Below are 18386 nucleotides of genomic sequence, written 5' to 3'. Positions count from 1 at the left end.
CCAACGAGCTATTGCATGTGATTATTTGAGTTCTTTTGGTCAGCTATTTTAATGCCTGATGATTATATGGTTTCTTGACTAAGTGACTATTAAAGTCATTTAATTGTCACTTTATTTAAAAAAGTTACTATGTTCACTTAAGTGACTAAAGGACGAAAAAGGTACTTTATCCCACATTGCTTGAAAGAGTGTGCATCACTTTGGGAAAAGTTATAAAGGGACAACAAGCTCCACACATGAGGATATGAAGATTATAATATTCAAGTGAATATTAATATGGGAACTGGAAATAGTTGCTGGTTTCTTCTTCTAGGACGCAAACCCTTGGAGAAGCATTTGAAGGTTGGACGCAAACCTAGCCTTCTAACAGGGTCAATTTTATTTCCAATCTGACTGTCTTTTATGTTTATAAGATTGGATTATTGGGATTGTAACATGTTATTGTATTGCTGTTGTATAATACAGTAAAGTTACTGGGTAATTATTTGTAGTAATCTGCTGATTATGTATTGTACTTCTGAATATTGGAGGAATAAACAATCTTTTCTGAGTTCTCTTGTATACAAATTTGCTGGTTACAAATTGATTGAAGTTCTGAAATCTGTATCAAATATTGGTTTATTGTTCAGATTTAAAATTTGTAAGTATATCGAGGGTTTTAGTAAATATCCGGAAAGGGATATTACAGTGGTATCAAAGCCAAGAATCTTGCCATCCTGTGGAATCATGCAACACAAGAATTTTATGAACTTAATATCTGGAATACTGGTTGCTTAATTGTGAATGAGTTATCTCAAGGACAAACACCCTTGGGAGATAGAAGCTGGACGTAGCCCAGTCGTCTCAATTAAAGTTTAAACTCGTGTTATCAGAGGTGATTGGAGACATTAGATTAATGGTAAAATCTCAATCTCATCAGTTATTTTAGTTGGACATTTTTCCTCATATTTAATTTGCAGTTAGTGCCCAGTCGTTGGAATTGTTTTAGCTGAGAATCTTGACGCTGGGCCTGATAAGGCAAATACAGTGATTACTGGGAACGTTTTGCAGTATACCTAAGTGCTGGGTTTTTTTCCTGTAGTCGGGTTTCAGTATTCACGTGAAGAGTAAGAAAAATCCAGGAGAAATCAAATGAAGATGGGAGAGATGGAAAGCGGCTAACTCCATGAAAGGTCGCAAGTATGGTAGAAAGTCAAAATGCAAACCTAAGGTGCTGGTAGTAAAACGAAATCTACCTTTGGAAGGGAGGTTAATGGCGGACTGAAAGCGCGAGCTTAGGGCCAGATTTATAACAGTCACGAAGAGTTTTTTTTAATAAGGACCGAGTGAATGGGAATAGGCAACATTTAATTCCAAAGACCAGTGGCGCGAGCACAATAAACGCCATTTTTTTTGGAAGAGTTACAAGCACGGGATTCACACGCGACGGCAGTAGGGATAGCTGCGGGTAAACCCGAGTTATTTCCAGATGCGCGGGAAAAGGAAGGAAGTTCACAGTGGGAAACGTGAAGCACCAGTCTGAAGGTCATCGAACTTGCACATCTCAGTTTGGATATTTACAAACCCATGGCAGGAGAACATTCCCAGTCAAGTAGAGGGAATGCGGACTTAACAATGCTGTAAGCTTGGAGTTATATAAAAAAAAAAACTACTGTCGTATGTGAGGAAGTAAATGTGAAATACCAGTTGCTATACATGGAGATATTCTCTTAAAATTTTAATGTTATACTCATGGAATTCCAGTTTACAAATCGATGCCTATGAATGTTTCATATTCTGAACATGTGGAAGACACTGGTTTACACAACACGGGATTAAAGGGCCACGACAAAGTACAAGCAGTTTGGTACAACCTATTCGGCGGTTATTGCACAGTCGGGTATTACTGGAGTCGTCATAGGTGATGGGTCAGAGTAGATGAAGAACATAAGATAGGCCAAGCCACCAGTCGGAAACTTCATCAGCTTGACTGTATGTACACCCAGCCGAATTATTTAACATTGTTGATACTGCTCTCGAGAAGTTATTATTTAGTTAACTGTGGTCACTTAGTTACTGATGTTGTAAAAATTTAATGTATTGAAAACTATTTAGATACCTGGTTTGAAGATTCTATGTTCTGGATATTAACAATTCTAAGTACATCAGTTTCTGCTAGTAATTTTCACAGTAAGATTCAGCATTTGTATCAAGTTGGATTCCTTAACAACTGTTTGATAAAATTACTCAGTCAAGAACTCAGAACTCTGCTATTAAATTCAGAACTATATGCTGAGAACTGAGTTTTCACATCAACTGTTTGACCAAATACTTCATGGTCAGTTTGGGATTTGTTGTTAAGAAATAGCAGAGATTATTACAGTTATCGATGGTGCATGGTGCATAAGGCAATTATGGTCATTTTCTAAGATTGAATGCAGGTTATGGGCGAGTGCTGGGACAGTTCAGTAAGGCACATTGTTGAAGGCATTCAACATAGCATAGAGGTTTGCAAGATAAATAAATCTGACACTACTTTTGAAGATGTCATCAAACAGAAAGAATATGCAGCTATGTACAGCATGTGGATGATCCTGCACCTGCAACGAGTTAATCGAAGCCCAGAATTATTCGAGAGGGTTGGGAAAAAAGAATGAATCAGGTTTAAGGTTGTGCTGGAAAATATGTGCCCACAAAGAACTCTTATCTGGGAAGACGTACTATCAGTCTGAATCAATACAATTCTGAATCTGTGGATTGGGCTGGTGTAATCTCCTTAATGCTGTAAACAGTGATATGTTCAGATTGTTCATGAGCTGTTTGATGAAATTCCGGCATTCTTCCATTTGGTTAAATTCTGGAACTCATCACAAGGATACCCGTGTAATATCATTTATTCCTGCAGTGAACTGTTTGACTAAATTACTTCTAAATTAGTAGTTTGCATTCAGAAGTTCAGTGGGGTTATAACACATTATTTACAGGCTGTTTTTAATTAATACCTACAGCAATTCTGAGAGAAATTAAATGCAGAATTGTACAGTGGTATGAGAGAAAGTTCGGCATTGGACCAGTTCACTGTTGTTTCAAACTCCAGTAGTAGAACTTTGCAGACACATGAAAAGGGCTAGGATCATTTTTAAGCCGTCTTCTTCCTACAATAGTGTTAGAATTTAAAACTCAGAACAGTCGGAGATCATTGCAGCGTTTGAATCAGTTAATTAATCATGTTTACCACAAGTAACTAGAAGCAGTGGAACAAGAGTATGGAGAAGCTTAAACAAAGTTTATAAAAGTTGGACGAGAATCAGAAAAGGATGGATGAATTGATTTCAGACCTTGCAAAACTAGATAAAGTCGCACGAGGAATGGTTTCCATTGTTAAGAGGACTCCATTACAGAACGAAGAGAAAGAGGAACAAGAGGTCCCTATAGTATCTAGAAGCTTCTATGATGAATTCCCAGCAGTTAGTGACCATCATACAGCTGACCTTATGGAGAGCAAAAATCAAATCTTGGAAAACGAATCAAAAAATTCATTTGATGACAATGAATTCCAAGATCATGATGTGGATGGACACGCAGTCACCTTGGAAGTAGAAGTGCATGAAGGTACTGTTATATCAGCAGTGTCTACCTCGCCAGTTGAGCCATCCTATAAGGTGCATGGCAACATAACCCTAGATGTTGAGGTGTGCCTAGATGATAGCATACACGCCGCTTATCATATGGTGAGTGACTTTGATTCAACTTCATATCACAGTGTGGAGGACAAATGGGAAGATTTGTGTGGAAATGTTTCATCACAAGGGGATCATCATTTAGCAAGCCAATTGAAGGTTAATGATAGGATAGTTGCCACAACTGTTAAGCATTTTGATGTTGCTCCTCAAATGTTGGCCACCTATGGTTGGAGTACTCCTTTGGCAGATGAGCAGGATGATAGTGTTTTTTCCCTTGCAGAAATACATGCAATTCGAGAAGTGATTATAATGATGAAACAAAATTACCTACAACTACTTGCAGATAGAAATTTTCTTCTCGAATGGGATTGCATATGTTATGTTGCATTGCAGGGAAATGAGGAGAAGATTGGTAAGCTCACTCATGAGCTTGATGTGACATTGGACTCGTTGTAGAGTGCCCAGTTGGCCCTTCAAGAGTCACAATTACAGATTGAGAAGCTTACAAAGGAGTTGAGTTTGGCACAGTCTCCACCAGCTGCAGATATAGTACAGTTACATACAGAGGCAGTTGATGAGGATCTTATATCCACAGGGTATAGGGGGAATGTGGTTACATCTATCACAGATATTTCAGCTGGGATGAGTACCTTGGTGGAGAACAGTAGAGAACCACTAGTTGTATCGAGTTCTCCTGGGGTTAGTGCCGTGACAGTTGATACAGGACACTTTACTGGTAGCTCTTGTCTCACAGTGGTGGATTCTCCTAAGAGTTGTGTGGTAGTACACTACGTTACTCCGTCATCTACACAACGCATTCGCAGAGTGTCATCCGGTTGGGAGTATAGCTCTCATGTTGATTTGTTTCCATCTTTTGGAAGCAAATCTGTCACTTCATTCCATGCAGCTGATTTTGGATGTCGGCCTGCTGATTTATAGTCAGAGGGATCAATTGCTTGATTCAAGTGTTTTTAGTAATGAGCCATTGATAGAGGTTGAAGCATTTTATTGCGAAGACACAATGAGGAGTGCTCATCATTTTTCTTTTGACCCACGCACGAAGGACTTGATGATGCATCGGTGTGGGTTGGTTCCAGAATTATATCATCCTTTGTGGGATGGGTATTCGCCATCTTCAGAAGGTGGGATTAGTAGATGTAAGCATCCAACTCAGCTGTTTGTGGGGGATTACTTGCAGGGAAAGCTGTTGGTTATACATCATGCTGATATGTATCCAACATGGTTTGCTACTTCTATGTCACAGAGTTCTCTTATGGGTACATGGTTATAGGATGACTATGGCGTCAGTTGGCATGATGGTTTGGTTAGTTATCACATCCATGGGAGTTTAGTGGGAGCTGTAGAGAGATGTTCTGTTGTAGATGCTACTAGGTATTTTTACCTCTATATAGCGAATGGATGTGGGGTTCGATTGTTTTGGGATTCAGGTGGTGACAGGTTTGACACGATGTATTGGTTGATCAGGGATCTAGGTGTTATTAGTATCTCACATCTAGCGGATTATGCTGTGTTGCTACATAGACACATGATTATGATCTGTGTGTTTCAGCTTTCTAACATATCAAAGTTCCAGAGATTAGGACTACTCCTCTTTCACTAGAGTGATATGGCGGTGGAGTCGAATTGGCCGGATCTATCGTTGACATCAGAACAGATATTACAGGAGTGGTACAGGGATATAGTGGTACAAATATTTCAGGAACTGGTCAGTGGTATCTCAGATAGCGCACGAGTGCTCACTTGGGATCCAGATGGAGTACCCCTAGGTATTGCTTTTCATCGAGGAGCTAGGAGGAGAGTTTGGTTGTTATCATCTTGGGGTAAATATTGGTATATTGTTGAGCTCCCATCTTCACTTGACAGTCGAGACTTGTAGAGTCACTCATGGAGTGAGGCCCTTATGCTAACTGAGGATTTTGGCACTCAGAGCAGCAGAACATGGTAGTTGGTGTACCCTGATGGTGAGATTTGGGATCCTAGCATTCAGTTATTTGGCACATTGATTCCTATTGTACTGCTTAGCCATTCGGGATTTGGGATGATGCATGCCGGGCTACATCGACTAAGGAGTATAATCTCTTTCTCAAGACAAGTATGGGATCCTGGTATTTGGTTTTTTGTAGGTATGAGCGGATTGCTTGAGGGCAAGCAATCTTTGAGAGGGGACACTTTGTAATGTCCCCTTTTTTTGGGACATTAGAATTCTGTGCGCTGGCTCGCTTCACCTAGGTTTCAGGGGCGAAAAGGTTCTTTGTAGGTTTCAGTTCGAGGTTTGGCCTAGGCATTTCCAGTTTTAGACCCATCGGAGCAGTTTGGCAAGTTGTCTGAAAACTTACTATTTTAGTAAGTAATCAGAGCGCAGTATTTTTCAGTACCTTAGTGTTGGTTTGGAAGCGTCTCGTCGAGAGCTTTCCAACGAGCTCTTGCATGTGATTATCTGAGTTTTTTTGGTTAGCTATTTTAATGCCTGATGATTATATGGTTTCTTGAGTAAGTGACTATTAAAGTCATTTAATTGTCACTTTATTTTAAAAAGTTACTATGTTCACTTAAGTGACTAAAGGACGAAAAAGGGGCTTTATCCCACATTTCTTGAAAGCGCGTGCATCACTTTGGGAAAAGTTATAAAAGGACAACAAGCTCCACACATGAGGATATGAAGATTATAGTATTCAAGCGAATATTAATCTGGGAACTGGAAACAGTTGCTTGTTTCTTCTTCTAGGACGCAAACCCTTGGAGAAGCGTTTGAAGGTTGGACGCAAACCTAGCCTTCTAACAGGGTCAATTTTATTTCCAATCTGACTGTCTTTTATGTTTATAAGATTGGATTATTGGGATTGTAGCATGTTATTGTATTGCTGTTGTATAATATAGTAACGTTACTGGGTAGTTATTTGTAGTAATCTGCTGATTATGTATTGTACTTCTGAATATTGGAGGAATAAACAATCTTTTCTGAGTTCTCTCGTATACAAATTTGCTGGTTACAAATTGATTGAAGTTCTGAAATTTGTATCAAATACTGGTTTACTGTTCGGATTTAAAATTTGTAAGTTTTTATCGAGGGTTTTAGTAGAAAGGGATATTACACATACCACGTGGCTAGGATTTTAAGTTGTAGTGACAAAGTGGGATGAATGGATGCAGAGGTATTATGTGTTATTTAGGCCAAGATAGAGGCATGACTTAAAGGTAAATTACATAGGGGTACGAATTTACAACATTACATTTAGCCCCCACTTTAACAAACATATCATGATAGAGAAATGCGAGGTAAACTAAAGAGAATTTACTCAACTTACCAATGAGATTTCATTCATATAGGTTTGCCCCTAGCTAGAAAGCTCTGAATTGTTGTTGAGTTGCATCCATCATGTAAGCTGCATATGAGCAAGCTAGATGACAAAGACAACTTGTAGACAAAGACCATGATGATACATCAATATCGGTGGCAAGTTATGCTATGCCATACAGCCATACGATAGGGTGATTTTGATAATGCACAAATGCGAGTAGCAAAAACTTTATTGTCACATGACAAGGCAACTTTAGACGATGCACAAACATGCGTAGCAAAAACTAGATAAGCATGTGATAAGGCAGCTTAGACATGCCTAGTGAAAGCTAGACAAGCACGTGTTAGGGATATGCATAGCAAAAGCTAGAAAGATGTACAATAGGGAGAGATTTGATGAGATAGTGGATTGGTAGACATAAAGATTAATGTTTTTGAATTTTGCAAGGAAAACCTATGATGTAGAGACAACATGATTTTTAGGAAAAAAGACAATTAGATAATACCCCCCAACCCGCCCCCCCCCCCCCCAAATTATGGACTATTCTCCTCAAAGGGGAGCATGGGACGTTCTAAGGAGAGAACTAGAAGAGACATTGTGGCATGCTAACATATAAGATGTTTCCATGAAATGCTACTTCTTGACAGGTGACACATGGTTTCCACAACATTCAAGTAGAGACGAGGGGTCTGGTGGATTGGCATCAGAACCTAAAAGAGTGATATACATCGTCCTAGGGGATATTTCGTCAGTGCCAATCATGGCTCGGATATGAAGAATAACACACAAAGACAAATAAAAATAAAAATTTGGGTCAAAATGGAAGGGTAGCCTAAATGTTCCCAATCCTCAACATTGTCCTTAAACGTCAAAAACCAAATTATGACAAATAGAAGAATAAGTCAACACATAAAAGAAGGTGCATGATAGATAACCACTTGTTTACAAGCACAATCAAAGTAAAAGGGGCCTCCAGGAGTGAACAACATTAAAAGGTATGGTGTAATGGTAAACTACATAGGGGTGCAAAGTTACGACATTACACAAGTTTATGTTGGCTTCAAAATTGAGATAATAATTAATTTTAAATTATATAATATTTGAGTGGATCTTCTCAACCCTTTAAACTATAAAATTGACCAAATGCTCTTAAAATCACATTAATCACCTTTGTTTAACTCTGATTTTTGAAATGGAAGCCAAGTTTGATAAAATTAATATTTTATCTTTCAAGTTTAACACTTGAAAATGTGCCCTTGAAGCTCCAAACTATACCAAAAATGAAAAGGTTGAACATAAAAAGGAAATCATTTCTTTTGGTGATGCAAGATTTCTTGTTAGCTTGACGATTCTGCATAAATTGCCTATAACATATGGTGTGATTGAGGAAGCTATATTTAGTTGCTTGTATTTGAAATCTCATTTACTTGAAGTTTGAAATTCATTTCTTTATTTAGCATGTCAACAATAAATTTCTCAATGATTGTCTATGTTATCAGGCTTGTACATGATATCTGGTTAGAATATTATTGCTTAGTTCTTGATGATTTGTTTTCCCCTTGAGCTGCATTATGGTGCTTTTGACCTTTTGAAGGCTCCTGAAATGCAGGCAAGATCTTCAGATACCAACTACATCGAGCTTAGGTTCCGTCCAGAAGATCCAAATTCTCATCCTGCATTTGGGGAGCTCCGACAAAGTAATGGTCTTTTGCTGCGTATTACAAGAAAAACTATGCATGATGAACAGAGTTCTGTTTCTCAAGCCACCTTCCCACCTGAAATGAATGAAAATTCTTTACAGTCTATTGGTATAGATCATGATATCCAGATCCCTGGATCAGAAAATTTTGTTCTAGGGAGTTCAAATGAACTGGATACCTCAGATAATGATGATATTGATACTTCACAAGGACAGGACCAAACAAAAGAAGAGCTAAGAGCTGATATAGTTTCCAGAGTAGATCATGCGTATAGTTTTGATGGTGAGAGTACAGTGTTTCTTAATTAACAAATTTTATCTTTTCTCTTTCATAGCTCGTTCAAAGAGTTGATGATGCATATATAGTTTTGATTGTGATAGTACAGAGTTTTTTAAAATAACATTTTGTATCTGTCATATCCCATTTGTGTGTTTACATGAAAAATGGAGTTAAAAGACTTATTTAAAATTTCTGCATTCTGTTCATGGATAACTGGTTTGCTATGTAGTCATTTGTAGCAGCTCTAGATGAAAGTATGGAAAATAACTTAATTTCATGGTTTGCATTTCCTGGGCAGGCATGGTAGACTATCAATATGTACTGGCTGTTCATGCCGAGTCATCTAGAAACAAGAAAAAAGGGCTTATTGATCCAGTTTTTGGTAAGGTTTCTAGATTTGTTATTGGCTTAAGATTAACTCAAAGATTAATATTACAAATTTAATTCTATTTATGCAGATAGTTTAGTTCAGACCACTAGATATACACATTGAATGAGTCATTTATAGAAATAGCACAAACGCTAGTGTTGTGATATGGCGACTAGTTCAACTGTGTTGCTTAGTTTGCTAATTTGTCTGTCTTAGAGAAAGGCACTCTTATGGACATGGAGCAAGATGACCTGATGATGCTTGTACCACCACTTTTTTCGTTGAAGGACATGCCTGAACAACTAGTGTAAGTTTAAAGATTCTCAGCTTTCGCTGTGGTATTGAATGTATTTGCATTGTAAATTTTGATTGGTATTAAGGATAGGCATTTGCTTGCTTAGGTGAAACTTACAAACTATTTTGTTACCCATTTCAACATCTTTATCTGTATTACATGATTGCTTTTGTCAAACACTAACTTATGTGTATAATGTATTTGCTTGCAGAGGTGCAAGAATAAGAATGATGAAATGAAAAAAGGACGAGAAGAAATTAAAGCTTGTTATTTCATAAACGATTGATGAATACTTATAATGAATACTTGGAGCCTTGGAAGTTAATTGTAGGCCTATCATGTTGATGACTTCTCTGCTAGAAGGGTTAGCAACACCAACTTTTTGTTAATGTTGTAGCTTCAGTCGGATTGAATGGACCTAGAGATAATCCTTCTATGGTCATTGGTTAATCATCAATTAGTCAAACTCTCCTATATATATATATGTTACATTTAATTATGTTTATATATTATTGTTAAGACATTTTCTAATGCTGATTAACTTATAATATACCATATAGAGACATGTTTCTTCACGAGACACATCTCCTCTTCTTATATTTATATGACATTCAAATCTGTATTTGGGAAGCATAGAAATAAATGGTTGTGTTATTACTCTTGCAGAAAAATGATCCTTAAATTTAACACGGTATTAGAGCTAGACTGCAAGTGTAAGAATAGAATCAAAGGAGGGGATGAAAATAACAGATGCTGCCAATCATGGGTAAGCTAGTCACAGAATAGTGGACATTGTGGCAACTATACTTGAGAAAACAATAAAGTTACGGGCACCCAGATAATTGTTAAGAAGAATTCTATAAGGCATCGTTGATAAGGAAAGTTCGGAGATAGGAAGCACACTAGATGATTATTGTAGAAGACGTTATATCCCAGATGGATGCATCATATAACAAGATGTTGAATCAGAGGTTAAGACGACAAATACACACATATATAGTTCAACAAACAACACATCATGCAATTGGGTGCTGGTTCAGAGAAAATATATAATTATTTGGATTGATTGACTGAATGGAATCCGCTTCAGATGGCATTGGAATGAATACGGGTCAGTTTGAACAAATGCCCATATTTTGGAGGTTGGGTCTGCCAGAATACAAGGGACCGCAGACATCGGCAGAAGCACAAAAGAAGTTTTGTAAATGTGACAATGTCATTGGACAATCTTCCAGCACAACAGCGATCAGGCAATAGGGAAAATCGGGTGCGTAAAATAATTATCAAGCTGATGTCTTTATAATGTTATTATTACGATGAGATTAGAATGTATGGAACTTCGATGTCAATAGAAATAACATTTTTGTATAAGTGCTCCGACTGTCATGACATTGATTCATTGTTTCAGTAAATATAGGAGTTGTTTTAAAGAATTATTGATATGGCATGAGTAGATATAGTGCTCGGCTCTTGTACTTTTCGGTTTCATTTCATTTAGATCAAGATCTAATCAAACTTTGTAGATTGCCAAGATTTTGGGTTTTAAATATATGGAGTTGTTAAGAATGTGTCATGACAGTCAAGGCCTCGAAATGGACAGAACATTGGGGAAACTATCATCCTTGAAGTTGCAGGCGACCTGTAAATAAAGAACAAGAAGGAATCATGAAGTATCATTGCGATCGATCTCTGTGAGAATAAATGGAGACCTGAAATTGATCAGGCTCTGCTCATATTAATGAGGCTTCGTGAATGCTATAGAATGCATGAGGATTATCAAGGATTGGCTAGATTGGACGATTGACATTGATCGGGGGTCGGTAAGGAAATAGAATGGAGCATGTTATATTTTCTGGGTTGCACATGGAGATGTGCACTGTGAAACAATGACAGTGAAGATGGGCTCAAGTGTTGGTATGATAACATGTATTGATGAGTCATTTCTTTGGGTATGAGCACTTTGCAAAATAGGGCACAAGTGGGAAAGGTTGAACAGGAGTATGTAACTGCAACATTATGACATAGGGATTAAGAGTAGGGTTTGTCCCCAACATGAATACACAATCCAATGTTGGTTGAAGATGAGGAAAGTTCTGAGGAGCTACGGGCATTGAAGAAGAAAAGTGAACAGAGACAAAGTCTCAATTAGATATTTTGTAACAAACGAATTTTTATAACCAATTTAAAACACCTAATAATCTGATTTAATAAGTAACTGATTCCAGTTCACATGACAAAAACTTCCATCAACTAAATATAACAATGATAAAATAATCGTTTTTCTATTCTAACTGTATTTCATGTGCAGCTGATATAACGAGATAGATAAATAAATACATTGCTAACATTTTAACCATTTCTAACTGATAACATATTCAGCTGAAAATCAAGTTATCGACTAACTTCTATATCAAGTTATCGACTAACTTCTAAATCAAGTTATCAACTAATATATTCATTCAAATTATGCTATTGGAAAACTAAAATATCCAATTATTCTTCTAAGGATTAAAGGTAAAAGTGCAAAAGAAACATACAAAAATAGTAGAGGAATCTCTTTATCTTGTTGTTCAAGCCTCAGCTTTGTTGAGAGGAGAAGCATTGACATAGGCTTAACCTCCCAACCTTAGACCATACTTATCCCCACACATCCTAACTTAATAGAACGACCCTCCTTACCTTGGGATCAGGCTTGGGATGTTCTTTAGTCCAGCCATCCAAGCTACCCAGTGGTTTGAGTGCCCCATCAGTTATACCTATATAACTGACGTCTATGGACAAACAAATGATCTGAAGATTGGCACATGTGCCTATAACTACCTTGGCCAAGGATTTCAGTTGGGTTCGTGAACCCGATCGACACCACTTAATTTGTCAACAGATTCCATTATTGGGGCATGCATGAGCTATTATTCATTATTTGATTCTAATTACATTATTGTTTGTTTGGCAGGTTAAATTCCACCTCTTCACCATTCTATGGCCTCTATGCCTAGTGAATCCTAGGTGTCGGAAGATTATAATCATTATGATATTATTGATACACCTCTTCACCATTTCATGGCTTCTTGTTGGTGAATTCCTTAGTGTTCTGAATCCATGAGGATTCTGATCATTATGACAACATGTTTATGAGAAACTGTTTCCAACATTCTTTACAGTTAGAATTCGATTTAAAAAAAAATACTACAAAAATATAGAGATAGAATTAATGATCTTAGTAAATTCAAGGACTTGCAAAAGACCACCGACAGGGTAGATTATATGTTGGTGCATTTGGTTTATTACTTAATGAAGATAAACTTATGAAAACAAATTACATGAAGGTTCTCTTCACAGTCCCAATGATATATGAACAGTTTCACTCCAGTAAAGAAGACAATGATCGATTTCTTTCACACACATAACATTGCATATGCTGACTACAGTCGGTCTAATGTTCAAGGACAATGGCACAATAATATGGAATGCAACATTTAAACATGACCTATGATTTTGCCGGATATCTGTTGGGATATGGCTTCTCTCGTTCTTGGCCGCAACTCCTGTCGGCTAATTGTCTCACTTGCTGGTTTGAGACTTGATTCATAGATTGCAAAATGCTGGTAGAGTAAAGGAAGAACAATATACTTTTGGTTGTGCAGACGGGATGAATGGTTTGGCTGAAAACGAATACACGGCTTGAAGGAAAATGTATCAGTCAAGGAGAGAGTGATGCCGTCTTGGTTGGCTCACGGCTTGTATTAAAGGCCAGCTGAGACTCTTCGGCTTCTATCGGTTTCCAAGATAATCCATCGAATTGAACACTTAATTCGATTTGAAAAGAGGAGGAATAAGGAGGGAAAAGAAATAAGAAGTTGAAGGGTTATAAACTTTATTTTATTATTATATTATGCTCTTATATACGTTCACGTATGTATATTGATGAGGTGACATCATTAGATTATATTATTATAATTTATTGGTGCCATTTCATTTTTATATTTGTGTTTGTATTAAAGTGTTTATTATAATAATAAAATAAGAAAATTCAATAGTAAATCTCTAAAGGTATGAATTATATTTTAATTTAAATTATTTTATGCTTTTATTATATTGTTTTCCTAATAGCTCATGCGGTCCCATAATGTAACCTGTGGTCAAGTCTTTGTATCCTTTCCAAGGGAGTCTTAGCTCATACTTGCCGATCCTGATGACTGAACCAAACGACCATCCCATTCCGATGATACTGTTTAGCAATGCTTCCCCTCTCTTCGATGTTCTCCTGCAATCACCCAATCAAAACATTCTCGCCAACACATTAATACAAAAATATATTGTTCGTTAATTCAAATCCAACAACTGCTAATCATCTAATAACAGTTATAGGTTACTGGTTATTTTATCAACGTCTATATTAACTAACTCAATTCACATGATCATGAAAGGAAATAATTCGTTATCAGTTGGTACAACGTATATAAATAACTAACTCGTTTTCACATGATCAAGAAGAGAAATAATCTGTTAACAGTTGACACAACATATATAAATAACCAACTTATTTCACATGATTAGGAAAAGAAATGATTCGTTAAACCAACAATTATGATCAAATTAAAAATTAGGGCAAAATTTGGGATGTAACATATTTTCATGTAGTTTGTTGTGGCATCACGCATGTGGATGATTGTCTAGTTTTGATAGTACAATGGAAGTGAAAATACGATTGTTCCAGAATTAAAATAACAACCTTCAAGGCCACCAATGAGAAGGCTACATTATAGTGGTATCAAATAAAAGAGAAGTTGAGCAATATGGTAGAATACATTGAAAGGGAAGTAATTATTACAGAAGGAACTAAAAGCTCGACTCTTGGGAGCAACATTGGACAATCTCAAATGAATACAAAATATACATCCAAATACTAGAATGCAATTCATTAAAGTCGACACATACAAGTATTAGCAATACAAGAGATAGGATCAACAAGACATAATTCTTGTATATATAGTATCGCTCATAAAACCCATGTTGTATATGGAGTGATCTCATCCATGGGATTTAAATATAGGAGACAACTATTGAACAAAGACATGAGCTAATATATTCAAACATATTGCATAGTGACATATTGGATTCACCTTATTTGAGAAATGTGCAGTAAAACAAGAATGACTCATGCGGTTAGCATTATCCTGAATAGACTCATTAGTTTATTCTTTGACAAGTAGGCATCAACAATAGAGTTGAACATACCTCTGATAGAGTTGGACAATCAACAATGGTGTTAAGTGGAAATAATATTAGATGAATCTACAAGCCCATACGGAATACCATAGAATATAAGTAAAGGGGAAGAGGAGTGAGTGATTGGAAATTCTAAACAATGGAATAAGTGGGAATAATAACAAATGTTCAATTCTCACGTCAACCTTCTTTAGGAAAGAGATGTTCCATTCACAAATGTCTATTGACCCTCATGTGCAGATAAGTAATTTTATCTCTTACATTTATCTACTCATTGTAGTCTCTCTCCTATTTGTAATCCTATACATACTATAAGAGTTATTTTCTTTGATCATTTGCTTTATGTCTGAGGATGTTTTTATAGGAAAAGAGGGTTTGTACTTTACAGATGCTACCAAATATTATGCAAACTCAATCTTATGAAAGTAGCTCTAAAGAAGCTATGATCTACAATTCATTAGTCGTTTGATGATCAATCTGGATAAAGTGGGGCTCTTGAAGTGACTATCCTTGATGATTAAGACTATGAGTATGCTTCCATATAAAGAGGGAGTCTAACACTTCATTAGAGGCAACCTTGTAAGAGGAGGTTAGAAGGTTGATATCAGATTTAAAGGGAGTTTGATATTCCAATCAAAACCAACCTTGAACTGAAAAAGGTCAACAAATCAAAAGCTTGAGGTGAAAACCCTTATTCCACTTGTTAATGTTTTAGCGTCAGTAGAAGTAAAACATTGATTATTTGATATATTAATCTGTGTTTATGTTTTTCAGATAAATTGTTATTGGTGATTCTTATATATATATATATATATATATATGATATATGTAATATAATATGTATTATATATATTATGCATTATATATTATTATATAATAATATAATAATATAATCTTATATTACATATATGGTTAATATATTAATATTATATATAGAAGATGAGTTATGCATATAGTTATTTATAAACTAAATGGTGATTAACTGTAGAGACATGTCTCTTCATGCCTCTTGAAGAGACATGTCTCCTCCTCTCATATTATACGTATATGAGATCCAAATGTGCATTTGGAAATCATCAATTACAATGGCAATGAAAGTACATTTGCTGAAATGATCTCAGTTACTTCAACATGGTATCAGAGCCAACTGCAAATGCACTAATAAATAAGAGATAGGGAGAAAGAAGTGCCATAAGATTTATAGAACAATATCATTCTCTATTATAAACTACTGTTTTCAAACCGGTACAATATCATAGGAGTGAAGTGTGGTGCTTGAGGAAGATAATTATTTAAGATTCACGTATCATAAGGAATATCGTTGTAGAGAATACAATTTTATGAAAAGTAACCTGATATGTTTGACGAAATCCCCGTGGAAGGAACGAATCTGAATTCATTAGTCTTGTTAGATTTTGAAACATGATTGTGCGCTTTGTAATGTTGATAACCTATGAACTTGCTGAATGATGAGAATCTTGGTTCGGTAAGCATGAAAGCTCATGGGGATCGTTTTTAACAATGTCTTATGGGAATATCATAGAAAAGTATAAGAATTGTTTTGGCACAACATGAATCAAATCACCACCTGCCTAGTGCAAAGTGTACAGGAATCAAATAATATGTGTTTGAAGAAAATGGTGAAGCTCAGAGTCTTGGTTACGCAAGGATTGAACGTTGGTGGAGATCAGCATTGAAACAAATTCATCAAGCATGACACACTGATGGTGAAATCGAGCGCATGCAATCCATGGATAGGAACCAATGAGTATTTGATAATATGTCATAGCAAACCCGCAATGTGGTCACTGATAAATAATACCGAGTGGTGAATAGCGCCACATAAGGGAGTTCATAGCTATTAACAGGAAATAATCTTTGTGAGGGGAGATTTAAACAAGGAAAGGACAACTGCTTAATCTATAAGTTGCCTGCGGTCCATCGCTGTAACTTACTATTTATATGCATTAAAATGATGACATAATCTTCAGACATTCGAAGGAATCAATATTTATCCACGTATTTGTTTATAATCTGTTTCAGGTGCTACATTTTCAAATGTCACATTATACTTGAACTGTTGTTTCAATATCTTGAACAACATTAGACAAGGCTCAATGCTTATTTTCACTCCAGAAGGGTCTCACACAACCAACTTGTACGCAACGTTGAGCATGTTGTACATAGATGACGCAATGGGGAGTCGAGAAATTTGTTCTTCTATGTAAATACACAGAGACTAGATATAGTTGATGTAGTCTTGAGGTTCAATACCACACACATTGTCCATGGTGGAAGGCCAATGAGAGAGGACAGTACAAGGTAAATTAGTCACAAAATTGAACCCTTGTTGCCTATAATAACAGTCATGTGTGGACATTACAAGTGTTTTAAAGGAGCTGATGTGGAAGGAGTGATAAGGAGGGAAAACAATAGTGACATGGACCGAGTATTAAGAGCTTAGGATGATGTTATACACTTGCAAGGTGTGCACCGTAGGGATACCTCCAAGTGGGAAATGACGTGATTTATGCAAACTTTGCCTCTTAACCTTGGAAACAAATAAGAAAGGTGGTACCATGGAGAATTCAAGCGGAGGGCTCTTTCAAGGCAAATACCAAGGAAGGACCATGTGCAAGTCAAACAATTGACCATATGGACTTCGATACCCACAAGGTAGGTAGAGTATTGGAGGTACGTAGAAATGAATATATATATATATATATATATATATATATATATATATATAAAATAATTAGTAACATCTATCATTAAATAATATATGATTTAGATGGGAGTGGCTAATAATTAGTGACTTGTTGGTATTATTGTTGTGAGTTACTAATATTATTATTTTGAATGAAATATGAAATAATATTATAATCAAGGAAAATAATTATTAATGAATAATAATATCATAGAGTGAATTGTTTTATTCTAAAGGAATAATATTTAAACTACTATGATTATTACAAATACTTGATTATTCCCTATACTATTGTTATTATTGTTTTTTATTATTATAGTAGTTTCCTTCTTATTTTTTTTATTTCAATATGTACTATAAGAGATATGTGCCTTGATCTTTTTCCTCTGAGAATGCTATTGAAGGAAAAGCAAGATAGATATCACATTGAGAGGGAGCTTGACATTTCATTTGAGGCTCTTGTAGAGCAAGGAGAAATTGTGAAGGGGAGTAGTGTGATAGAACGTAATAAATGATCTTCATTGAGTTCTAAGAGAATTAGTCATCACACATGCTACAGAATATGGTGAAGGGTTTTCTTCTGAAACACCCACATATGGAGAAATATAATTAGTTCCATTTTCGTCATCGTGGATGGAGAGGTAAAATCAGGTATCATTATACTTGTTTGGTATATATCATCATATTAATTTAATTTAATTTAGAAACATAGCATTATCATATTCCTTTATGAATATATATGATGAAGAATTATATATATGTGATTAGTTAAAGGGACATATAATTGTTATTGGAATAATAACATTAATTTTGATTATTATCAT

At 35.9% G+C, this 18386-nt stretch overlaps 1 protein-coding gene across 2 annotated transcripts in view; it reads left to right on the top strand.

Moving 5' to 3' along the window:
• LOC149557781 (uncharacterized) overlaps positions 1–18386 on the top strand; it is a 115233-nt gene that overhangs the window by 41112 nt on the left and 55735 nt on the right. For both annotated transcript variants that reach the window (XM_089832279.1, XM_089832280.1), the window contains exons 2-4: positions 8592–8964; positions 9260–9343; positions 9548–9638. In XM_089832279.1, the coding sequence (XP_089688405.1) occupies positions 8592–8964; positions 9260–9343; positions 9548–9638 (548 nt within the window). The remainder of the gene's footprint in view (positions 1–8591; positions 8965–9259; positions 9344–9547; positions 9639–18386) is intronic.

The sequence above is a fragment of the Cupressus sempervirens genome, chromosome 5 (genome assembly GCF_028749045.1).
Source record: "Cupressus sempervirens isolate cs-2001-9-10 chromosome 5, ASM2874904v1, whole genome shotgun sequence".
In the NCBI taxonomy this organism is placed as follows: domain Eukaryota; kingdom Viridiplantae; phylum Streptophyta; class Pinopsida; order Cupressales; family Cupressaceae; genus Cupressus; species Cupressus sempervirens.
Note: the sequence above shows the minus strand (reverse complement) of the source record. Positions and strands in the feature narration are given on the sequence as shown.